The sequence below is a fragment of the Cricetulus griseus genome, chromosome 3 (assembly GCF_003668045.3).
Source record: "Cricetulus griseus strain 17A/GY chromosome 3, alternate assembly CriGri-PICRH-1.0, whole genome shotgun sequence".
Classification (NCBI taxonomy): domain Eukaryota; kingdom Metazoa; phylum Chordata; class Mammalia; order Rodentia; family Cricetidae; genus Cricetulus; species Cricetulus griseus.
Genome location: NC_048596.1, coordinates 94,773,997 through 94,800,978, shown reverse-complemented (window position 1 = coordinate 94,800,978; position 26,982 = coordinate 94,773,997). Strand labels below are relative to the sequence as shown.

At 39.4% G+C, this 26,982-nt stretch overlaps 1 protein-coding gene across 1 annotated transcript in view; it reads left to right on the top strand.

Annotated features, from left to right (window-relative positions):
- The window catches only part of LOC113834867 (ubiquitin carboxyl-terminal hydrolase 17-like protein B), an 11,142-nt gene extending 2,050 nt beyond the window's left edge, over positions 1–9,092 (top strand). The window contains exons 2-3 of the mRNA XM_035441626.1: positions 8,831–8,884; positions 8,982–9,092. Coding sequence (XP_035297517.1) covers positions 8,831–8,884; positions 8,982–9,092 — 165 coding nt within the window. The remainder of the gene's footprint in view (positions 1–8,830; positions 8,885–8,981) is intronic.
- Positions 9,093–26,982: the final 17,890 nt, after the last annotated feature.

Sequence of the window (26,982 nt, the reverse complement as noted above, 5' to 3'; positions counted from 1 at the left end):
ACCACCACTGCTTAAAATGTATGGTTAACTAGTATGGCAACTAAGATGAACCGTGTGTGCCACCACAGCCTGGCTTTCATGGCTAATACTGTACCAAGATTGGTACACTGACCTCCAGGCAAGCTATATTTGTTATATCATGAACATAACATCGCCATAACAAAATCTTTGATTTAATATCTATCCTACCAACAATGCTTGTTGGGGCCATGGTGGTTTGAATTTTTGGGAGTGGCCAACGAACGACTGGTCTGACCTGTAGCCTATTCAAAGAGGAGCTCATGCACAACATTCCATGCAACACAACTGGCAAATAGATAAATACACACATAAATAAATGTTTAAATAAATAAATAAACAATTTCCACTGAATGATTCTGCTATGTTCACCCATGGCTTCCTATCCTAACCATCATCAGAGAGGCTTCCCCCAGCAACTGATGGGAGAAGATGCAGAGACCCACTGCCAGAAATTAGGCAGAGCACAAGGATTCTGGCTTGAGAGCAGAAGGAATGATTGTAGGAGGAAGAGGCTTCAAGGACACCAGGAGAACTTGCCCCACAAGATAAATTAACAGGGCTAAAAGGGTCTCACAGAGACAAAAGAATTAATCAAAAAGACTGAATGGGTATGAGCTAGCTCACCTGCATATATGTTATGGGTGTTTAGCTTTGTGATTTGGTGAAAGCCATAACATGAGGAATGGGCAAATCTCTGATTATTTTGCCTGATCTTGAGACCTTCCTCCACCTACTGTATTGGTCATCCAGCATGAATATGAGGATTGGTGCCTAGTCTTATTGTGTCCTCCTATGCCCCATTAGGTTGATATTCCAGGAAGGCCTAATCTCTGAAGAGAAATGGAGGATGTAGGAAACAGGGTAGAGGTAAGATGTAGCAGTAACTGGGAAAAGTGGAGGAAGGGGAAACTGTGGTGTGAATGTAATGTACAAGAGAAAAACCAATAGGAAGGAAGCAAGGAAGGAAGGAAGGAAGGAAGGAAGGAAGGAACGAAGGAAGGAAGGAAGGAGTAATCCAAGAATGAAAGCAACAGGATTTAAGTGAAATGCTTTCACCCTCATATCAGAATTTCTATCAGTGAGCTGGCATCTGAATATTTGAGAATAGAAACTGCCACCCCTGTTAAAGTTAATTAAGCAAGCTTTATTTCCTAGGCTCAGAACTGGATGTAGAATATGAGAATTTAGAATACAGTGTCGGTTTACTTTACAGGCTCTCTTCTAGAGAACCTTACAAAATGAGATCTTTGTAACATCATGATTTTGAAAGAGATTTTTACAGAAGCTGATAACAGTTTAGATTATTTGACAACTATTTTGGCAAAATCTCAAGGTTCCTTCACAGGATAATATATCACCCTGGAGTAGAGTACTGTGAGTCAATCTTCAATACTGTACCAAAAAGAACAACTTATTCTGACCTTAAAAGAAAATGGCTTTTGACACCAATATTGAATCAGTCTGGGCCATCAGGCCGCCCTGTTCATTCCAAAGAACTCCCAAGTTTATTTCCTCATTTTGTTTTCTTCATTTTTTTTTCTCCATGAAGACTTGAAAGTCCTAGAACTAGCCCTATAGACCAGGCTGATCTGGAACATCCATAAATCTCCCTGTCTGTAACTCTTGGGATTAATGGTGTAGGTTTTCAAGCAAAATCTGATAATGATATCACACCTGAGCTGTCTCATGCTGGTCAATTCTGCAGGTTGTGTAATCACTGATGCCCACATCAGGCTGGAGGCTGTCTGAAAAGGCTCACAGAACACACAGCTCCACAGTCTCTTTTTTTACAATCAGTCAAGGTCACTTGATGGTAGATATCATGTATTCTCTAGGAATTTTGAATGCCCTCACTGAAAAAACAAATGTCCTTGAACCTGCAGCTGTTTGCACTTACAAGGTGTTTAGTCTTGTGATTTGGTGAAACCTGTAACAGGGGTAATGGGTGAATATCTCAACATTTTGCCTGATCTTGAGACCTTTATCCACCCAGTATATTGCCTCATCCAGCATTAATAGGAGGATTGGTGCCTAGTCTTATTGTGTCCTTTTATGCCCCTTTAGGTTGATATTCTGGGAAAGCCTAATCTCTCTTTTAAGTCAATGTTTATTTTAGTTAGAAAAATATTGTTTTCCATGAAAATCCCAGTTCCCTTCTCTCTCTGGTTCTCCCCTTTTACATCCCCCCCACTAAAATGCTACCTATCATATATCCTTTCTTCTATTCTTCCCCTCACTCAAACTTTTTGCTCCCTTATGACCTCTACATCCTTCTTTGCTTCTCATTTTTTTTGTTGCTCCCTCCCCCAATGCCAGTGCTCTCAATTTGCTCAGGGGATATTGACCTTTTCCCCTTCATCAGGGTAGGGGAAATGGTCCCTTCCCTGATGAAGGGACCCTCTTACGTATGCCCCTATTAGGGTCCTCCTCATTTACTGCCATCTCTGAAATGTGGACTGTAGGCAGGTAATCCTTTACTCTATGTCTAAAAATCCATATATGAGTGAGTCCATATCATGTTTCTCTTTTGTGATTGGGTTTCCTTGCTTAGAATGGTTTCTTCTAGTTCTATCCATTTTCCTGAAAATTTCAAAATTGCATTGTTTTTTCCGCTGAGAAGTTCTCCATTGTGTAAATTTACCACATTTCTCTATCCATTCGTTGGCTGACAGGCATCTAGGCTGCTTCCAGTTTCTGACCATTACAAATAGTGCTGCTATGAACATTGTTGAACAGATGCACTTGTTGTATGAATGTGTTTTTTGGGTTTATGCCTAAGAGTGGTATTCATGGATCTTGTAGTAGACTGATTCCCGTTTTCTTGAGGAGTCCCCATACCGATTTCCAAAGTGGCTGTACAAGTTGGCACTGCCACCAGCAGTGGAGAAGTGTTCCCCTTTCTTCACATCCTCTTAAGCATAAACTGTCATTGGTGTTTTTAATTTTGGCCATTCTGACAGGCATAAGATGGTATCTCAGAGTTGTTTTGATTCGCATTTCCCTGATGGCTAAGGATGTTGAACACTTTCTTATGTATCTTTCAGCCATTTTAGATTCCTGTATTGAGAATTGTCTATTTAGTTCTGTACCACACTTTTCAATTGGATTGTTTGGTGTTTTGGAGACTAGCTTCTTGAGTTCTTTGTATATTTTGTAGATCAGCCCTCTGTCAGATGTGGGGTTGGTGAATATCTTTTCCCAGTCTGTGGGCTGCCATTTTGTCTTGCTGACTATGTCCTTTGCCTTACAGAAGCTTCTCAGTTTGTGGAGGTCCCATTTATTAATTGTTGATCTCAGTGTCTCTGCTACTGATGTTATGTTCAGGAATCTGTCTCCTATTTATTAATTGTTGATCTCAGTGTCTCTGCTACTGATGATATGTTCAGGAATCGGTCTCCTATACCAATTAATTCAATGGTATTTACCACTTTGTCTTCCAATAGGGTTAGTGTGGCTGTGTTTAGGTTGAGGTCTTTGATCCATTTTGACTAAAGTTTTGTTAATGGTGATAGGCTTGGGTCTATCTGCATTCTTATACATGTAGGCATCCAGTTATGCCAGCATTATTTTTTCAAGATGTTTTCTTTGTTCCATCATATAAATTTGGATTTTTTTGTCAAAAATCAGGTGTTCCTAGGTGTGTGGTTAATACCGGGTTTTCTACTCTATTCCATTGGTCTACTTGTCTATTTTGGTGCCAATACCATGCTGTTTTCTGGACTATAGCGTTGTAATAGAGCTTAAAGTCAGGGATGGTGATGCCTCCAGAAGTTTCCTTATTTTACAGGCTTGTTTTGGCTATCCTGGATCTTTTGTTTCTCCATATAAAGTTGAGAATTGTTCTTTCAAGGTCAGTGAAGAATTGTGTTGGGATTTTGATGGGGATTGCATTGAATCTGTAAATTGCTTTTGGCAAGATTTCCATTTTTACTATGTTGAACCTACCTATCCAAGAACATGGGATATCTTTCCATTTTCTGGTATCTTCTTTAATTTCTTTATTTAGAGACTAAAATTCTTACAGTACAGGTCTTTCACTTTTTTGGTTAGTGTTACGCCAAGGTTTTTATGTTGTTTGTGGCAAATGTAAAAGTTGATGTTTCTCTGATTTCTTTCTCCACCAGTGTGTCATTGTTATATAGTTGGGCTACAGTTTTTTTTATTTTTGAGTTAATCTTGTATCCTGCCACTTCATTGTATGTGTTTATCAGTTGTTGGAGTTCCCTGTTAGAGTTTTTTGGGTTACTTATGTAGACTATCATATCATCTGCAAATAGTGAGAGTTTGACTTCTTCCTTTCTGATTTGTATTTACTTGATCTCCTTTTGTTGTCTTATTGCTCTAGCAAGAACTTCAAGGACAATATTGAAGAGGTATGGAGAGAGTGGACAGCCTTGTCTTGTCCCTGATTTTAGAGGAATTGTATTGAGTTTCTCTCCATTTAATTTGGTGTTGGCTGTTGGCTTGCTGTATATTGGTTTTATTATGTTGAGGTATGTTCCTGTTATCCCTGATTTCTCCAAGACCTTTATCATGAAGGGGTGTTGGATTTTGTCAAAGGCTTTTTTTGGCTCTAGTGAGATGATCATGTGGTTTTTTTCCTTCAGTCTGTTTATATGGTGGGTTACATTTATCGTTTTTCATATGTTGAACCATCCTTACATCCCTGGGATGAAGCCTATTTGATCATGGTGGATGATTTCTCTAATGTGTTCTTGGATTCTATTTGCCAGTATTTTATTGAGAATTTTTGCATCAATGTTCATGAGAGATATTGGTCTGTAGTTCTTTCTTAGTTGTGTCTTTGTGTGGCTTGGGTATCAACGTTATTAAAGCCTCATATGAAGAGTTTCAAAATGACCCTTCTGCTTCTATTGTGTGGAATACTTTGAGGAGAATTGGTATGAGCTGTACCTTGAATTTCTGGTAGAATGTTGTACTGAAGCCATGTGGCCCTGGGCTTTTTTCGGTTTGGAGGCTACTGATGACTGCTTCAATTTCATTAGGAATTTTAGGCCTATTTAAGTTGCTTATGTCTTCTTGATTTAATTTTATTAAGTGAAATCCGTCAAGAAAATTGTCCATTTCCTTTAGATTTTTGAATTTGAGGAATATAGGTTCACGAAGTATGAACTGATGATTCACTGGATTTCATTTGTGTCTGTTGTTCTGTCCCCTTTTTCATTCCTGCAAAGTATTCATTTCCATATCATATTCCCATTCTTTTTCCCTTAGAAAGCATTTGACACTTAGCCATTTCTATCCAACCCTGTTTAAATGAAAACAAACATTCATTGACAATATTTGAGAATTTGGGCATCGTTCTTTCCAAACTGCTTCCTATTGTTGGGGTTGGGGGCGGGGCGGTGCTGTCAATCCGAGTGGGATCCTGAGAAAACCCAGAAAGTGTCCAAATCCTGGCTGTAATAGTATGAGGTATGAGGCTGCATCGTCCTAGCAGTTTTGGATGTAGAGTCACCTGAGACACTGCTTCAGGGGTTCTTGCTTGATCAAACCATATTCTTCAGGAAGGAATCCACAGGTTTTCATCTTCTGTGGAAACAAAAGCAGAATTTTCTTCCAAAGTAACATGTTCTTAGACTTAAATTTTAAAGTAAAGACATTTTAAAAATATATATGTTGGATTAATCCAGCAGCACTTGTAATCAAATGTTTATTAGCAGCTGTTGATCCTTCATCAGCAGTCAAATAATTAAAAAACACAAAAACATACAGTATCCAGATTCTCAGGGTATGTTGTATCTCTACCTGGCGTTTTATTTTTTTTTTAATTATTATTTCTCAATTTCTTTTACTGTCATTTTTTTCATTTTTTTTGAGACAGGGTTTCTTTGTGTATTTTTGCCTGTCCTGGAATTCACTCTGTAAATTAGGTTGGCCTTGATATCATAGAGATCTACTCAGCTCTGCCTTCCAAGTGCTGAGATTAAAGTTGTGTGCCACCACACCTAGCTACTCTATTTCTTCTTTTTATAAAGGAATTTCTCCATCCTTTTCACTTTCTCTCCCAAGCCTACACATATTTTCAAACATACTATAGAAGATTTATAGTTTTGTGTCTCTGAATCTGTCTTTATTTTATAACTCTATATTTTTCTGGTCACAAAATTTTTATCTGCTAAAAGCATATCTAAGATTAAAGTGGCAGCTGGCTCCATTTTATTCCTTGGCTTTCTGAGAGTCTAGCTTCATTTCCTGCTTCCTGCTTATTACCATTACTGTGGAGTTTCTATGTACATGCCAACACCAAGAAGCATGCTGCTGGCATTTAATTGTTTGGTAGCAGGGCATCTTCAAAGCATCCCTTGCTTTTGCCACTAATGCTGAGTCAGGAAGCTTTCCTTAAAGGAGACATGAGTCTCTGCTTGTCTCTAGCAAAAGCCCAACCAAGAAAATGATATTACCAAGAAGCTGTGCTTGCCTCTGTTCTTTAGTTTTTAAAATCCATTTTTAAGATTTCATCAGGTTTTACATGAAAATTCTCACCCGATGTCTAGGAGTTTCGATGGAGTTTCTTCTCCAGCTTTGTCCCATATCAGCTTAGCACCAAATAAACACATATAGGTTTATAATAATTGATAAACTGTTTGGCTGGTGGCTTGGGCTTCTTACTGACTATCAATCTCTCTTAATTATTAACCCATTACTATTAACCTATGTATTATCATGAGGCTGTAGCTTATCCATAATCTGGCATGTAACACCTTTGGCAGCATCGTGTCTACCTAGTGACCTCTTTACCTTTACTCTACCCAGAATTCTCCTCACCCAGTAGCTCTGCCTATACTCTGTAGGGAGCCGTCCCTGCATTCTCCATTACAAGATGGTGCCTGCATCCAGCAGGCACCGAATGTAAACAAGTTTGTGCGCAGGCACTGGGTAACTTTCCATCCCTTGTTCCCTGCCTCTCCCGTGGCGTCATATGGTCCGATGAACTGCAGCGAGTCTGGGGGTAACACGTCCGAGGCGGCGTTTGCCAGCCTTTATAAGGGATGGGTTCTTGGGAGTTCGGGGTCTCCGCCCTGTAAGCTTATGCTCTCTCTCTCAAGATGCATTAAAGCTTTACTGCAGAAGGATCCGAGTGTCCTGTGTCGTTCTTGCTGGCGAGACGATCGCGCGGGACATCTGGTACCAAAACCTGGGAACTTGTTAACATCGCCGGCACCGCGGAGACCCCTCGGAGGACAGGGCGGATTCAGAACTGCAGGGTGTTAAGTTCGGAGAGGTATGCTTAATCCTGATACCTTTTTATTTTAAACTTTGTCCTTAATTGGTCACCACCATGGGATGGGTCAGTAAATGCCTTAACTCTAGTCTTCATTCTTCTTTTGTTCATATTGGTCTTATATTGTGCTCATCGTGGCTGGTGTTTCAGTTCGCGACCAAGCTTACCCCAGGTAGCTGCCAGCATAATGGGCTCTTCAAAACAGAGAGACCTAATTAAAAACTGTCTAGAGGATGAGGCTTGCTGTCCCACGATAGCAGAGAGTCAAAAAACGCTTAAAGAGGTACAGGATAATATATCAGAAACCGAACAAGATGAGAGATTAGGAGCTCAAAAAAGGAAGGACATGTCTAAGAAAAAGGGCCCTCGCCAGGATACAAAAAAGGGGGGAGAGACGATAGGGGATGACCAGTCACACCCCGGTAAATTTAAGAGACCTGTTAATCCACTGGGTGTACTTCCATCAGCACCCCCATTACAAAAATTTGGTACCGACTCCTTTTTACCATTAGAGGAGCGGAGGAAACTGTAGATGGCTTTCCCAGTCTTTGACAGGGGAAAAGGCCACACATGTTATCCAACACTGCTTGGAGGCCTGGGGTGCCTGGGGAAAGCCTCATATCCTAAAGTTGCTCAAGTAATTTATGTATGCTTGTTTTAAAATGTTCTGTTTCCTGGTAGCCATTTTGCTGAAGTTAAAAAAGGATACTTAAACCGCCATCTTGACTAAAGATGACCGCATGGAAATTAGAGGTACCATCTTAGAAACAAGTTTTTCAATTAAGATTTAAAATGTTAATGCTTCTATATATTGCAGAAAGACCTTAAGGGAATTTAAATTTCTTTTTAAAACCAGTTTTCAAATGTTTGGTTTTATTAATGTTTGTACTTAAAGAGCTTCAATTTAAAATTATTTTTAAGCAAAGCCTGACAATGTAAAGTTCTTGTTTTATAAAAGATGCTAATCTATTATAAGATGTTACAGTTTATGTTTTTAGAAGTTAAATTTAGGATGTTGATAACACACACCTTTAAGCTCCGGGTGTTGGTGGCACACGCCCTTAAGTTTAGGGCATTGGTGGCACACGCCTTTAATCCCAGCACTTGGGAGTAAGAGGCAGATGGATCTTTATGAGTTCAAGGCCTGCCTGGTCTGGCAGATTGAATTCCAGGACAGGCTCCAAAGATACAAAAAAAACCTGCCTCAGAAAGAAGTTAAGCTACTGTTTAAGAAATATAATGTAGCTCTATATAGTTTTAAGTTCAACTGTATTACAGAAATAAGACTTTACCTAGCCACCTGTGTGCTTCTTAAAAACAGATAATGGGCCGGCTTATACCTCTCAAAAGTTCCGGCACTTCTGCAGACAGATGGAGGTTACCCATCTTACTGGCCTACCTTATAACCCTCAGGAACAAGGCATTGTGGAACGTGCCCATCGCACGCTTAAGTCTTATTTAATCAAACAAAAGGAGGGAATGGGAGCATCCTTACCCTCGGTGCCAAGAGTTGCAATATCCATGGCACTCTTTACCCTTAATTTTCTAAACATTGACGCTCAGGGCCATACTGCGGCCGAGCGCCAGACCTCAGAACTTGAAAGGCCAAAGGAAATGGTAAAATGGAAAGATATCTTAACTGGTCTTTGGAGAGGCCCGGATCCTATTCTCATAAGATCCAGGGGAGCTATATGTGTTTTTCCACAGGACGAAGAGAATCCCCTGTGGATCCCGGAAAGACTCACCCGAAGAGCTCCTTCGGACCCTCAAAAGCCGGAACTCCACCTTCTCCCCGGGAGTTGAGAGCTGCTATTATCCAGATTAACTCCATGCACCTTGACCTGTCCTTGACAGAGGGATTGTCATCATGGATCGCTTCAGCTGTCTCCTATTTTAAGGAATGGGTGGGGGTGGGATTGTTTGGTGCAGCCGTTTGCTGCGGATTGGTGTTGTTTCTCTGGCTGGTCTGTAGGCTCAGGGCTCAAACTAAGAGAGACAAGGTGGTTATCGCCCAAGCGCTTGTAGCTTTGGAACAAGGGGCTTCCACTGACATTTGGCTAACAATACTAAAGCAATAGGCCACCGGCCAGACAGCTCTTGCACACCCGGAGCCTAGGATCATTGCACAGGGTAGAGTGTCTGGCTTGAGCAGCCCATGAGGGATGTCAAGCAAGGCATCGCACAGAGAGTTGCCCAGTATGCAGGCTTCTCTGGGGGGCATGTTGTCCTGCATAAGGGTTGCCTGCCCTAGTCTCCCTTTCCCAGAAAAACGGCAGAGGACAGGTCGAGAGTGCTTCGGGTCAAGCTAACAGCCTAATGGTGACTCTCGTACACAGTCTTAATGTTTGATTGGAAAGTTACAACTTCTGCCTCTATCCCTCAACATATGGGTGACCTATTTGCTTGTAAAAATATGAAGCCTTATCATTAATTAATAAAAAAGGGGGAGATGTAGGGAGCCGTCCTTGCATTCTCCATTACAAGATGGCGCCTGCATCCAGCAGGCACCGAATGTAAACAAGTTAGTGCGCAGGCGCAGGGTAACTTTCCATCCCTTGGTCCCTGCCTCTCCCGTGGCGTCATATGGTCCGATGAGCTGCAGCGAGTCTGGGGGTAACACGTCCGAGGCGGCGTTTGCCAGCCTTTATAAGGGATGGGTTCTTGGGAGTTCGGGGTCTCTGCCCTGTAAGCTTATGCTCTCTCTCTCAAGATGCATTAAAGCTTTACTGCAGAAGGATCCGAGTTCTTGCTGGCGAGATGATCACGCGGGACAATACTCCTTGCCTAACTACTGGCCAATCAGTGTTTCATTTGTCAACCTATAAGAGAAACATATATACAGAAGAACATCCCCCATCAGGTTTGGATTCAGAAGGGAGGATGGATAAGTGAAGATCTGCAGTTAGACTACCTGCTTCTCTGCCTGGAGTGTTAAATGTTTTTGAAATATATAGTACCTATCTATGTTTCTGACAAAACATTTAAATTTTTAATTTAATTGTTATCAATCATCATAATGCAATAAAGAGATTTATAACAGGGCTAGTCTGTGTTCTATTTTTTTATTTTAAAATTTCATTTTACATTCCAACCAAAGTTCTCCCTCCCACCCTGCTCACCTTTTCCTCAACCACTCCTCCCAATTTGCAAGAGCTTACATGGGGAGTCAACAAAGTCTGGAATATTAAGCTGAGGAAGGGTCAAGCCTCTACCCCAGCTAAGACTGAGCATAATATCCCACCATGGAGAAAAGGCTCCAACAATTTAATCTACCAAGGATGAAAAATGCGCCTTATTGAGTATTTACACACACCTGTAATAACATTCTAATTAATTGAAATCTGCTCTTATTTTACATGAACCTAGAGAAAATACATATGTAGAAAGTAATTTTGTCACAGTTTCTCATTGTTATTGAGATTTTTAAAAATCACATATTCTAAAGCTAATATTTCTAGCAGATTGAATTTGAAATCAGTACTAAATGGGTTTCCCTTTGTTCAGACTTTCAAGGAAGCAGCCAATATGTGATTCCTGGAGAACCTTGAGGAATTCCTAGAAGCCAGCTACATAGCTGGTAGACAACTTCTCTCACTATTGCTCAGCATTCATTTCCTGACAATAAACAATTGACTTTCTAATATTTAAGATTGCCTATTTGATACACATGCTTTTGTTTAATAGTCAAACTCATGTTGTCTGCTCCCTTCAATAAGCTTCATGTTCTTAAGGTTCATGGTTGCTGCAGCCCTTACTTCATGACTTTGGAGGCTTCATTGTGCTTCATTTTCTGAGATTTATGCTATTAACTTGAATCTTTAATAATAGTATGATTTTTGTGCTAAATTTAGAATTGCTTTTATTCTTTAAATACACCAAATGTACATACATATAAAAACAAACGCAGCCCAAAGAAGGTACTAGAAGGAAAACTCCAACTACAGGAAGTTATCTGCATCCATAAAAACACAGGCACTAGATAATCTCACACCAGCAATAACCAAAGAAGGCAAACACACACACACACACACACACACACACACACACACACACACACACACATACCACTGCCACCACCAAAATAACAGGAATTAACAATCATTGGTCATTACTATCCCTTAATATCAATGGATTCAATTTGCCAATAAAATGACACAAACTAACCTATTAGATATGAAAACAGGATCCATCATTTTGCTGCACATAAGAAACATACTTCAACATCAAAGATAGGCATTACGTTATAGTAAAGGGTTAGAAAAAGATTTTTCAAACAAATGGACCCAGTGTAACTATCCTGATTGGGAAATAATCAAAGCAGTGCTAAGAGGAAAGTTCACTAAATGGCTTCATGAAAAATTTGGAGACATCTCATACAAGTGACTTAACAGCACACCTGAAAGCTCTAGAACAAAAAGAAGTAAACACACCCAAAGAGAATATATGGCAGGCAGTGGGGCATGTGAGCCACAACTAAGTTTGAGTATTGGGTGAATGCCTGGAGATTTAGTTGGCAGCAGAGACATCTGGCTGCTTGTGCTATGTGTGTCTGTCTGACTTCATTCCAGGGGAGAGCAGCCTTATATACAGACTGACAGTACAGTGGAAAACCCCAGGTGTGATGAGAGTCCATGTTTTCCCAGGTGTCACAACTAGAGGTCAATGCCTGTCGGACAAGGCTGGGGCTGTAAACCAGGATTAGAGACTAGGATGCACTTGCTAATTCACAGAGACACCTATGGGGGCTGGGATCCAACATAATCAAACTGAGGATTGAAATCAACAAAATAGAAACAAAGAGAACAATACAAAGAATCAATGAAAAAAGAGTTAGTTCTTTAAGGAAAACCAACAAAATAGATAAAACATTATCAAATCTAATAAAAAGGCCAAGAGAGAATATTGAAATCAACAAAATCAGAAAAAACAAGGGGGACATAAAATCAGACTCTGAGGAAATACAGAGAATCATTAGGTCATACTCCAAAAACTTGTACTCCACAAAATAGGAAAATATAAATGAAAGGGAAATTTTCTGGATAGATACCACTTACATAAGTAAAATCAAATTTTGATAAAAATATAAATAGAGGAATATCTCCTAAAAAAACAGAAGCAGTCATTGGAAGTCTCCCAATCAAAAGAAAAAAAGGCCCAGGGCCAGACAGGTTTGGTGCAGAATTCCAACAGACATTCAAAGAAAAGCTAATACCAATACTATTCAAATTATTCCACAGAACAGAAATAGAAGGAACATTGCCAAGGAACTTTTTTCTATGAGGCCATAGTCACCCTGATACTCAAAGTACAGAAAGATTCAAGAAAGAAAGAACATTACAGACAAATTTCACTCATGAACATTCATGCCAAATTATTCAATAAAATGCTGGAAAATGTGGTGATATTTTGTTGATGATCTAATAAAGGTTGTCTGAAGATCAGATTGCAAGGTTGGCAACAGCCACAGAGGCCAGGCAGTTGTTGTACATACATTAATCTAAGCACTTATAAGGCAGAGGCAGATGGATCTCTGTGAGTTCAAGGCCACCCGGGGCTACTCCAGATTGATTTGGTCTAAAGGAGAAACTGCTCACACTTGTGATCCCAGCACTTGATATGATACACCTTTAATCCCAACACTAGGGAGGTGGAAACAGGTGTGATATGGCTGGGCATAGAAAGGAATATAAGGCAGGAGGAGACAGGATCTCATTGCAGTCTGAGGTTTGGTGAACAGTGCAGTCAGAGGAACAGTGGAGTTTGGAAATGCAGTATGAGCCAAGGATGGCCCCTTTGCTCTGAGGTAAAGGTAAGTGGCTGACCTTCAATTTTAACCCCAATATCTATCTCTGTTTTTTATTACATTTACCAACTAGAATTTGTGCTACATCTGGCAGGCCAGAGCTGCACCAAGGCTCCTGATGGAGCCACTGCCCAGCTGGCTAGTTTTTCTTTTTTTTCTCTGTTTCAGATTATCCTGTTGTATCTTCTCTAAAAACAGTCTGCAGTTTCTACCCAAACTCCAGAAGCACCTAGGCTCCAAATACCCCAGGACTTAGCTGCCCTAGGTGGTCTGTCCTTCAGCCACTCCTGACAGAAGTTTTTTTCCACATAACTGTGTGCAAACTTTATAGATCAAGACACAAAATATCACTTGGGCATGATCAGGATACCTGTGACCAAGCACAAGCCACTGTGGTCATGAATCTGTGACGTGGCTCAAGAAGCTGCTGGTTCGGTGGTACCTCTTAATCAAGGTTTCTCCCTACAATTCCCCTTTTAGTCTAAAGAAGATTAAAACTTAACAGTGTAAATTATATGTAATTAACAATTATAAAGTTGAATTACAAGAAAATACAATAAACTACTTATATCACATCCTTAAGTATATCTATTCCAACTGAACTCTAAAGTCATGTTAAAGAGATGTCCAAGCCTGAACACCTCATTTCAAACCCATACCTAAACAATAGGAAATTAGCCGTACCTGGGTATACATTATCCTTAGTGACAACAGTGGGGAAAGGGAGCATAGTATTCTCCAGATTAGTTCCTGCTGAAATGGGACAACGATAGCCTTGTGAGGTTCTGTAGGAAGAAAATGTTAAAGTTGTGAAAGTCTTGAGTGGATTATATCCAGTCTGTGTTTGGTGGGAGATGCCTGAATGAAGGTCTAGGTTAAGTCCTCATCTTGATTGAAGTACTTTTGTTCACTGAAGTCAGTTCCCAAAACATTGCAAGAGTGTCAGTTCAAAGGAATCAAGTTGGATCCTGTCGACTTGTTGAGGTAGGGACCATTTTCTTTCCGGAGAGTTCAAGGACTGTTGGTAGGAAGTTTTTCATTGGCTGTGGGAAACTTAAACATAAATATTATCAGAGATATCTTAACATTTATATGTATGCATGCCAGGAAAGGCAACAATAAGGAAAATAATAATTATCATGGAATTTACACTTTTAGAGAAAGAGCCAAGAATAGACAAATGACAGTCCCCAAATGTTTCTCTTATTCTGTCTTACATCAATTGGCTTCTTGATATAGTATAGAAACTCTGAATTTTAACAACATTTTTGGATTTTGAGGAGGAGAGCCAAAGCCAACTCTAAAACCAGAATTGGTTTAATTGAATAGGGACTAGGAGATAAATAGAAGCAGATATCATATATAAAGACATTTTTAGAGTTCACTATATGACAAATTATGTAAGTGTGATGGTTCTTTTGGATAGCTACCTTCTCTTCTTTATGTATCCAACCATGCAGTGTCTTTTTGCTTTCTAGAGATGAGTTTCCCTGTGAAGATAAAAATAAAACATCTCCCTTGTCTTTGTGAGGCTTCTATACAGTGTATGAGGTAGACCTTTGTGGATGAACTGTCATTTCTTCTGATCCAGATGGTTTGATTTTTTAACACTAATCTTGTTCAACTTTGATGGTATCCAAAATTAAAGTATCTACCCATGCAGTATCCTTTGACTTCTCGAGATGAGTTTTCCTGTGAAGATCAAAGCAAATACTTCCCTTTCCTTTGGGAGGTTTCTAGTTAGTTTATGAGATGTAACTTAGTAGACTATCACCACATTAAATCACATGCAAGAACACATCAGAGAGATCATCCATCATAACTAAGTGGGCTTCATTCCAGAGATTCAGGGATGGTACAACATATGACAGTCGGTCAATGTAATCCTTCATATAAACAAAGGGAAAGAAAAAAATTCATGATCATCTTGTTAGATGCTGAAAATGTTTTTGAAAAAGTCCAACACCCCTTCATGATTAGTCTTGGAGAGATCAGGGATACAAGAGTAAAAACATTTATAAAGGGGAGTCATAAATAGATTGAAAACAGGTAGTTAAATAAGGAAGAGTACTCACCCAAGGGAGACAGTGATCAGGTTTGCACAAGAGTAGTAGGGACCTACAAGATGCCTCCTAGTCAGCTCAGCCAGGCACAAGAGAAAAGGGCCCAGGTGCACAACTCCCTGCTACTTAAACCCTTTTATATCACTCAGTAGAACACCTGTCATTTCTCCTCATTGTGAGTTTTTCCTTATCAACTCAAATATTGATGAATTTTGATGGTATCCAAAGTTTTTCTTCTTCTGTGGAAACAAATGGAAAACCCCTTCCCCAAGGTAACACATGTCCTGGCTTCCATACAGAGCTCAGTACAACTTTGCAGTATACCAGCAGATTCAGTTCAGCATTTCTTTTCTGTAGTCCAGTGTCTTTGGCTGTTTGTCCTTTCTCATTGGCATTAAGAAACTTAGTGTTAACAAAGCATTATGCAACCTATGTTTTGGGGGTTTTTATTTTCCTAGCCTGTTTATGGAGCACCTCCTTTAGAGTTCTGTTAGATCTCTCAACCCCTGCTTTTCCCATATGATTGTGTGGTATACCGGAGACATGGTTTATGTTATAATATTTGAAAAACTTCCAATTTTGTGGAGATATATGCTGGAGCATTTTCAGTTTTTATTTGTGCAGGTATACCCATAACCACCATCACCTCTAGCAGGTATGTAATAATGGAATCGGCTTTCTCTGAGTTAAGAGCAGTAGCCCACTGGAACCCTGAGAATGTATCTATAGTATGTTATGAAAAATCTTTCTGCCAAAAGCTGCTGCACCCCACCGCCATGTGTACACTTTACGCCAGCCCCCTTCCCGAGTTAGAGCCCAAATGAATACACAGAAACTTGTATTAGGTACAAAGCTGCTTGGCCAATGACTAGGATTCTCATCTGCTAGCTCAGTTTTAACTATCATAAATCTATATATTTTATAAGACTTACCTTATCGGACACCTTATTGGCTTCCCTCCTTGCTGTGGATCACATCGTGCCGCTGGAGCAGGAGTGGAGGGGAAAAGCGGGCCCTTCCTGTTTCTCCTTCGCTTAAATATGAGTCTCCTTGCTATGTCACTTCCTGCCTGGTTCAGCACTTCTCTACTACATTTCCCAGAATCCTCTTTGACTCCTAGTCCCGTCTACTTGCTGTCTCATTGACCAAACAGTATTTTATGTAACAATCAATAAGATAAACATACACAGTACATTCCCCATCAATAGTATGATGCACATATTTCAAATTTCCATATTCTGCAAAGTGAAAGCCATTCGTCATACCTCATTTCTCTGAATGCTCTTAGGTTTACAGCTTGTTGGCAATAGAGTCTGATTATAAAAAGAACAAGTAGCAGTTTCTCACCATCTCCTTGGCTTGTTGCCAAGTGATGGAGAAGTCCTTTTTCAAACATTTGTAATTTACTTCATGTTTCTTGTGACATTCTTAGGCTTCTGGCACACTGAAAATCAATAAACAATGAATCTCATCATTGCCTTGTGCTAGTGGGCCTGGCAGACCTGTATGGCATCAAATATGTGTTCTTTAAAAGCCTTGTGGCACACTGGAAGACAAATGTCACACAATCTCAATTTTATGTGTAACCTAGAAATGATGAACTTATGGGAACAAAGAGCAGGATGTGGCTATTAGGTTTCAATGTGGGTCTTTTAACAATGGGGAAACGATTGGTTTTAGAATATAAACTGCAGTTGGACAAAAGGCATGGACTCTGTGATGTTTTGAGGTCTACCAAGAGCATGATAAATATGGTTGATAACCATATGTTATATCTTAAAAGTTGTGAGATAGTATACTTTAAGTGTTCTCAAAACAAAAATGATGAATATGTGTGATATAACATGTTAATTGGATTAATTTAGCCATACCATTATGAACATACTCTATTATGTGTCATAATTGTGTAAATGACATTATTTATGAGCTAAATAAATGAATGGAAAAAACTCACTGTAATGCCATATGGTTTTAATGGCATATCCATGACTGCTTCCACTAAGAAAGAGCTGTGTTATAGTTTGATAACGAGCCTGTATGACAATTTTAATATTTTCTCTGGAGACATTACTGTTAATGGACAAAACATGATATGTTTGGGGCATCACAGGTAGAATTCCGATAGGTGTCTGATGGAGAGGGTATAAGTTTATCAGTGAGAAAACAAGATCTATATTTAGAACACATTTGAGCAGGGTATGGCCAGCTCTCAAATTGTCCTAAGTGTTCCCTGATGAGTCATAGGAAGGTAGGCATACTTTCTGGAACTTCTTGATTTGTCAACATCTACTTCCCAAGGCTGCTCAAGTTCAGTTTCATAACTTTAACATATGTTATGCATACATCCCAAAGTTTACTAAAATATATCAAGGAAACAAATTCTGAACTTTATATGTTAAATTACATATTGAAATGTAATTCATTTGAATACATTTTCTATAGTCGCATCAGTTTAGTTAAAATGCACTGATTCTCCACATTTGCCATTCCATACTTTGTTACTAAAGTATCACTTTTTAAAATTTTTACTTTCATAGGTAGCCTTTGATCATATTTAAGGTACATTGAAAGTTGGGATTAAATGTTATCAGAAGTGAACACATTTCAGATCTGGAATCATGTAACAGCACCAACAGTTTAGTATCACCCTTAGGTAAATGGAAGTGCTTCATCTACACAAAGTGAATACAGTGAGCAGCAATCCATTGAAGTAGTAAGGCTTTCCTTTAGAACAGCTATCAATGCCAGAATCTCAAAGAATATAGTTTTTCTGGTCATGAACAGATCACAGAAAGTGTTACTGAAGCAAACCACTTGGTAGTACCAGCCTTGCTTGCACAGAGCCTAGAATTTGAACCCCAGCACCATATTAACCAGAATGAGTAGTGGAAGTCTGTCACCTCAAAACACAGGTTATAGTCATAGAAGATTCAGAAACTCAAGGTCATTGCAATTGCACAAGGAGATGAAGGCCAACCTGGGATTCATGCAATATAAGTCATGGGTCTCACCCCATCCCATATGCAATATAGCTTCATCATTTAGCAGATAGTGTTAGTAAATGATAAACTAGGAGTAATTGCTCCTCTGGAAACATGAATTTGTATGATATTGGTAGTATTTGCTAACCTAATACATCAACAAATACTTACACAGAAATCAGCCATGCTCCAGGTCTTAGAAACTTCTAGAAATCCCAACCAGAGACTCTTCTATATCACAACATCCTCATTTAGCAGGATCCTCTTCTGGTTTTGTGATGGCGTATGTTCTTCTGTGTATATGTTTATCTTATTGGTTGATGGTTAAAACACTGTTGGCAAAGAGGGCAGCAACATAGGTGGGACTAGGGTACAATGAGCATTCTGGGAAGTGTAGGCAGAGAGGACCATCATATGATTCCAGGAAGTGACACAGCTGGGCAGAAACTGCCACTAGATAGACATAAAAGTCCAGAGGTCTGTTCAGTCAGACAGGAAGTGACATAGCTGGGCAATATCAGGATAAAAGCAGGGACAAACAGGAAATTGCTCTCTTTTCTGCTGAGACACTGAACATTAACAATGAATAAGGCAATGGAGTTGCAGGTCCAGCATTCCCCGGTAAGCCAATACCACATGGAAATACATAGATACAGGTTAATAATTAAGACAAAGCTAGCCAATAAGAAACCCAAGCCACCAGCCAATAGCTTTGTAATTAATATAGCATCTGTGTGATTTTTTGGAGCAGAGAAGGGCAGTGGGACCAGCAAGCCCAGAAACATTCATGTTACAGTTTTGCTCTAATTTTTCCAAAGGAAAATGGTATAAAGTATAACTGCTTATTAATTGTGTAAGTACTACATATATTTTTACAGTTATGATGTAATATGATAGAGCTATGAAAAAATTAAAGGGATATTTGTGACTTACAATATGTTTGTATATACACACAATAGTATACTTGACAAAGATTGACATTATCAGGTATTAGTGAAGATGTGAAGCAGTTGTAATATTCAAACATAATTAGTGGAGATTTAAATAGTAAAATCATGTATTATGGTACTGAGGTTTGAAACAGGGGCCTTGTTCATGCTAAGCAAGTACCCCAGATTTGACTCTGTCCTAGAACAATCACTTGGAAGAACATGTGATAAATTTGTTGAAAATTTAGAGATAGCTCTACTATATAGTCTGTTTCTATTTAAAAGACTAAATCAAATGTGTATTCTACACAAAGGTTGGGCTTTGCATGTTCAGTGTAGGCTAATGTGTACCAGTGGTAAGTAGGATATGAATGAATATCCATTAATATAGGGACTGAATGAATTGTGGCCCAATACAATGATAAACATGAAAACAACTAGTCACAAAACTCCAAATTCCAGCCAAGAAACTATTGTCATTGACAACTGGTGGACAAGGGAAAGGCCATTTTCATCATGGATAGGGTCCTGAGAGGCTATGTTAATGCTCCAGGAGATCGGGCTGTTCTGGAACTTGGCCCTATCCCCATGCACATAATAACAATGCCCAGTGGGTTCTTTCAAAAAAGGAACACTGATTCCCATTTTCCAATTCCCTTTAAGGATATTGATGACTACCTTAAATGTCATCCTAAAGTCTTCATCCAGTAGCTGATGGATGCAGAAGCAGAGACTCACAGCTTAGCACTGAGCCAGCTGAACTCCTAGAATCCAATTGTAGAGAGGGAGAAGTAATGAGCAAAGGGGTCCAGACCATGCTGGGCAAACACACAGAAACAGCTGACCTGAGCAAGTGGGAGCTCATGGACCCCAGCCTAACAGCTAAGAAACCAGCATAGGACTGAACCAAAGTCTCTGAATGTGGTGTCAGTTAGGAGGCCTGGGCAGTCTATGGGACCTCTGGCAGTGGAACCAATATTTATCCCTAGTACACGAGGGACTTTGGGAGCCCCTTTTTTTATGGAGGGATACTCTTTCACCTAGACATAGTGGGGAGGGCCTAGGAACTGCCACAAATGATGTGACAGACTTTGATAATCCCTCATGGAAGATTGGAGAGTGTAGGCAGCATTGGATGCCTTGGTTGGTTTGGGGGATGGGAGGTTGGGAGAGAGAGGGAACTGGGATTGATATGTAAAATAAGATTGTTTCTAATTAAAATAAATTTTATAAAGAAAATCAGTATATGAAATTGGAATTAATAGTGGTGGAGATATGGAGAGGTATTGGAGGGGAAGGATTGGAGGATGAATTTGATTATTTATATTTCTAATTATTTCTTGACACTGTTTTACAATGAGTTTAGTTTTGATCATATACATTCTCCCTCATCCAATTCTTCCCAGATTCAGCCACCACTTCCCATCCTACCTAACTATCATGTTTTCCCACTAAGGCTATTTTGTGCTGCCTAAACTTTTTTGGATAGGTGGACTTCCCCTGCAGTAGTTGATTCCATGCTATTAGAGAAAATGGTCTCGTGGTTTCCTGGAATCTAAGAATTTCCAATAGCTACTCAGTTTCAGGTAGAACTATATTTCCAACTCCTTTTTCTATGCTGGAAACTGGTCTGGTTTAGCCTTGCACAGGTCTTATGCATGCTGTCAACTGCTTTACGTGCATGTGAACAGCTACCCTGCTGTATCCAGAAGATACTGTGTTCTTTTAGTTATCCACTGCCTCTAATGCTTATATAGTCCTTCTGTACTTCGTTTTTGTAATGAAACCTGAGCCATTGGAGATAGGGGTTGATCATTCTGCAGTCTTTTATTCTCTAAACTTTGGCCAGTTGTGGGTCTCTGTTTTTATTGCCATCTACTACAAAGAGAAGCTTCTCTGATATCGATTTAGATGTGCCTTCATCTATGGGAAAATGGTCAATAATTAGGAGTTTGTTCAATCTTATGTCTGTTTACCAGGATGATAATAGTAGGGTATTTCCTAGTGTGGTAGTTTGAATGTAATAGGCCCTCATAATCTCATAGGGAGTTGCACTATAGGGGGTAAGACTTTCTTGGAGTGGGCATGTTGAAGTGTATCACTGTGGGAGAATGCTTGGTGGTTTCCTATGTTCATGATACTGCCCAGTGTCTTCATCATCTTTTTTTACAAGCAGGATGTAGAACTCTCAGCTTCTGCAGCACTATGTCTGCCTGCATGGTGCATGTTCCCCACCATAATGATAATGGACTGAAATTCTGAAACTATAAGCAAGTCCCTTCATAAATGTTTTCCTTATAAGAGTTGCTTTGGTCATGGTATCTCTTCACAGAAATAAAAACCCCATATAAAACAGGAGTAGATACCAAGGACTAGGGTTTTGCTGTGAGAAGACTAACCAAGCATTTTTGGAGTATTATGGACTTTGGGACTATGGATGAGAAAAGCAGATGAAAGTTTTAAGTGCAGTTTAATGGGCCATCCTAGTGGGAGCACTGAAGACAGTGGTGCTAAGTGTGATTTGATGAACATGGTGGTAGGGCTCTCTCAAGACATTTTAGAGGAGAATTTTAGTATGTTGTGTAGAGATCATTCTTGTGATATTTTGGTAAAGAAAGTGTACAAAGCGTCTGCCTGGGCCTGATGTGAAGAGTTTTGGATTAATACAGTTGCAGAAGAAACTCAAAACAGTCTAGTATAAAAACTCTGTTTTCTGGTTACTAGTGCTAACTCTAATGAAGATTTTTAATGAAAATGAGCAAGGAAAACAGAGTACATTACAAAATGTAAATTTTGAGGGGGAAAAGAGTACATGAAAGTACTAGAGCTAAATCCTGTGTTCAAGGAGATAAATGGATTAAGAATTGAAGAAAGAAAGTAGTGGTCTCAGGGCAAGATCACTCATAGGTAAGTTTCCAATGAGTGAAAAGGAATTGAAGAAAAATTTAGAGGCAGTTGAGATGGTGCATGCCTTTAATCCCAGTGCTGGGAAAGCAAAGATTTATGGACCTCTGAGTCTGAAAGCCAGCCTTGTCTACACAGCAAGTTTCAGGACACCATAGCTTAGGTAACAAAGGACAGAAAGTTCGTGAAGATGTAACTGACAAGGGGGCCATATTCCAGCCCCATCAGGCAGCACAAATCGGCAACTTTAGAGTTAAGAATACAAGAAATAGCTTATAGAATTTCTCTCTGCCTAAAAACAGACACTGAGGTCAGGCATGTGTCTGGAGTGTCCCTAAATGGAGACGTAGTAGAGAGGCCATTGTGGGAACTTGTGAATGTGAGGTGTGGATTGCCTTGGAAAGCCCAAGATAATAGAGATACTAGAATCATGAGATACCTGTGGAGGACAGCTGCTAAAGGAAGGGGAACCAGCCCGAGAGCAAGAAGTGTGTTGCAATCATCAAAGCTGATTGGAGTTGGAGATTTGAAGAGTTTTTCAACATCAGATAAGAACATGCAAAGAATCTCAAAGGAATGTGGGTCTTTGCATCTCCTAGTTTCAGTTCCCAAATGATGCTCATCTTATGACAATTAGACTACACACCAATCTGTGATTGAAGCAGAATAACATTCAGGAATATTCATTGGTTTTTGGTATTGTTGATGTTCTTGTTGTTATGGTTTTTGCAGCTTACATATGGTCTATACTCGATCTTTGGGCTGTCCTGTCTCTGGCTCCTGATCACCCATGCAAAATCAGGAATGGGCTCCTTCTTGTGGCATGGACTATAATTTGGACCAGTTATGGGTTGGCCACTCACACAAGTTCTTCACCAACAACAGCAGGTCTTTCAGGTGGGACAGATAGTAATTTGAATGTTTTGTGGCTGCGTTAATGACCCAGCCCCACTGTAGGCACCTTGCCTGGTTATGGAAGATAGCCAGTTTGGGCTCCATATATGCCATTACTAGGAAATTTGTCTAGTGTCACTTCTAGGGATTCCATGGAGTTTTCATTGCACTGCTTTGTTTCTATATTACCCCTCCCCAATGCAGCCCCCAATTCTGTTTTTTTTCTACCAGTACTCTATTCCTCTTTCCCTCCCCACTGCCTGATCTCTCCTGTTACCATCACCACCTGCCCCCAGTCCTCCAGCAAAATCTATTCTATTTCACCTTCCCAGAGAGAGAGTCATGTATACCCACCTTGATCCATCTTGTTACTTAGACTTTATGGTCTGTTGATTGTAGCACGATTGTTCTTTACATAGCAACTAATGTAGAATTATAAGTGAGTGTATCCCCTATTTGTCTTTTTGTGTCTGGTTTACTTCACACAAGATGACTATTGCTGTGGAATAATCCTTCTGTACACTGTGAACATGTGTTGCTATCATTGTCAATAAAAAGCTGATTGGTTGATATATAGGCAGGATTTTGGGGGGCAGATAGAATTTTGGGAAGAAGACTATGAGGAGTCTTGAGCCAGATGCAGAGGTAGAATGTGTACAAAATGACCCATGTGATAAAACTTAGTTGTTAGAGCTAGGTATTAATAAGTCTGAGCTATTGGCAGACCATTTATAATTATCTTTTAGGCTCCATGTTAGTAGGGAAATAGCATGTAGGAATGTTAGTTTGCCTATAACTGGTGTTCCAACATGGTTCACCTATATCTACATAAGACTGAGAAAACTTTAAAAACATTCTAAACATACAGAAACATACCCAAATACAGCTTATTTTAAGTCACGTGCCTCTCATGTTGGATGCACTACAGAGATGTATCTCTTGGGAGCTGCCAGCAGACCCACATTGCTTTTTCCTACATTCTCTTATATGAGCTGATATATAGAGAGATGCCTCCCAGGCATTGTCTCCTGGATTGAAATACCAGCTCATTGCATGAGCCAGGGTGTTCTCATGCAGACAACAAAGGATACAGATGCTCAGTAAAGATACTTCCAGAGGGGAAAAATACCTATTAAGGTGTTAAAGTATATAAAACTGTGCAAAGCTTTCTGAGACAAATAAAAAAGTTATAGACAGTTCTTATATTGTAATATGAAAAATAAAATACCCAGAAACAAATATTGGGGTCCATTCAGACTTCAAACTAAAGATCAGAAAAACAATGTATCTGGCCACCAGCTCTTAACTTTACCTCACTTTGAAAGGCGATCCTGTCACAACCTAAGCCCAGACTATTATCTTCTCCTCAGTGTGGCTAGAGAATTCAGAGACTGAGCCATACTATCCTTTATATGGCTGCAGAATAAATGCAATCTCTGAGACCTTGCTCCTGTTTTATATTTCTCCCTAATAAAGGGATTAAATGTATGTGATCGTAGGTGCTAGGATCAAAGGCATGAGCTCTGTTACTATTCACTCTTGTCTAGGCCATAGTAGCCTAGAACTAACAGAGATCTGTCTACTTCTTTGTAACCAGTCCTGGGATTGAAGATGTGTACCTCCACTGTCTGATCTCTACATCTTGAGGATGAATTGTCTTTCTGACCCCTCAGGCAAGCTTTAATAAATTAAAATAATATATCACCATGATATATGTATATATATATGAATAAAGTCCTTGAAAAGGGAGTAGATAATATTTTTAAAAGCAACATAAAGATGGAAACCACACAGATATTCTAGATTCTGTATGCTATTGTGCTATCTTTCAAGGTTTTTGGCTGTTAACTGAAACTGGATTATGAAAGCTGTTAGATTAAACTAAACTATATCTTGACTTCAAAATGGAAGTCAAAATGTATGCTTTTGGGCAAAAGTTAAGCTTTTATTTCCATAGGAAATGAAAGACTGTGGATTCATTCCAGATTGTAGATGATGAGGTTTGTCTGGGGAAACCCCTGAATCCCTGGCAACAGACAAAGAAATAAACCTAGAAAACCCACACACTTAATGCATATTTTTTCCTGCTCAAGTATAAAACAAAAAGTAATGTTTAACTGACTTGATAACACCACATTTTCCATATTTATATGTTACCCTTAAAAGTATGTATTTTTAGAACAAGGAGACCAAGCACCAATGAAAATGAATGACCCAGGTGATCCAGCTTCTCAGAATGTCTGTGTTAGGGTCTTCTCAGAATTCTGCATCCAAAACAGCTTCAAAGTTCTGGCCAAGATGATTCAGACCCAAAAAACACTCCAGCCAAGACCTAACAATTTTCCTCATTTTTTCAAGGTTCCTCCAAAGACACCAGTGCCTACAAACACCACAGAGTAGTGTAGAAAATAACACGATATTCCCAAAAGCCAGATTATGGATGTTTACTATCATTTAAGGGGGGTGGTTAAAAGTTGTTATTCATCATGGTTTTTGAAAAAAAAAGATCTAAACAAATGAGTTAAATTAAAGATTTAAAGGAACAAAGGTATAGACAGTATAGAAATAATGAGATAAAAATGTAGATTATTGAATCTACTTTAATCAAAAGCAACTATTAATCTTACATATTTTTCATTGGTATGTATTTGGCTTAGTGATAGAAATTTGAAGTTACTTTGTTATACTGTATGGATGTTTCTACTCTTGTTTGGGGTATTATGTGGCTCATTTAATGTAGTATGTAGTATATAATTAACAAATACAGATTAATAGTCATGTACAATACCTAAATTTATAGTTCTGATAGTTATGTTTTCACGGTCATCTACAAATCTATTTAGATATATAGATGATCTTGAAACACTTCAAAGACCTACAGAATATGGCATTTAATTATTAAATTAACCCTGCCTTTTTATATAGACAAAAGGGAAAATGCTGTAGAATAATCCTTCTACACACTATGAAAATGCATTACACTCACTGTTAATAAAAAAACTATTGGCCAATATCTAGGCAGGGTTTTGGAAGCAGAGCATGCTGGGAAGAAGTGCAGAGTCAAATGGCTAAAGGAAGCAGAAGCAGACACCCACAGCTAAACACTGAACTGAACTCTGGAACCCAGTTGCAGAGGAGGACCATTGATGAGCAAAGGGGTCAAGACCATGCTGGGGAAACCCACAGAAACAGCTGCTCTGAGCAAGTGGAAGCTCACAGACCCCAGTCTGAACAGCTGGGGAAACAGCATGGGACCCAAAATCAAGCTACCTGAAAGTGAGTGTCAGTTATGAGGCCTGGGCAGTCTATAGGGCCTCTGGCAGTGGAACCAGTATTTATCCCTAGTGCACAAATGGACTTTGGGAGCCCATTGCCCTTTGAGGGATACTTCTCTCAACCTAGATGTCCAGGAAATGCCCTAGGCCCTTCCCCATATGATGTGACAGACTCTGATGTTCCCCATGGAAGGCCTCATCCTCCCTTGTTCATGGATGCAGGTGGGATAGGAAGTGTGTGGAAGACCTGAGAGGATGGGAAGGGAGAGGAAACTGGGGTGGATATGTAAATAAGATTGTTTTGAATTTTAAAAAAAATTATTTCAAAAAAGAAATACTGTATAATTTAAGTAGTAAGAGCTACTTAGAAATAAGCCTGAGCTATCAGGTTTGCATTTATAATTAATTTTTAGTCTTCATCCCAGTTATTTAGATACTGGTAGGCAGGAAAGAAAATTCTGCCTACTATCATTTCTATCCTTTTGCCTTCATATTTCACAATGTCATTTTTTAACAGCTGAGTAATATTCCATTGTGTACATTTTCCCTCTTTTCATTTGTCAGTGGAGGAATATCTAGGATGCTTCCAATTTCTATTATAAATGAAGCTGCGATGATCACAGTTGAGCAAGTGTTCTTGTGGGAGGATGGAACGTCCTCTGGATATAAGTCCATTCCCTGAGTGGTGTTGATGGGTCTTGTGTTAAATCAACTCCTAATTTTCTGAGGAACTGCCACATTGTGTTCCAAAGTATCTGTACAAGTTGGCACTCTCACCAGCAATGGATAAGTGTTCCTCTAACTCTACATCCTTGACAACAAGATCTGTGACTTGTGTTTTTGATATTAGCTATTTTGACATGTGT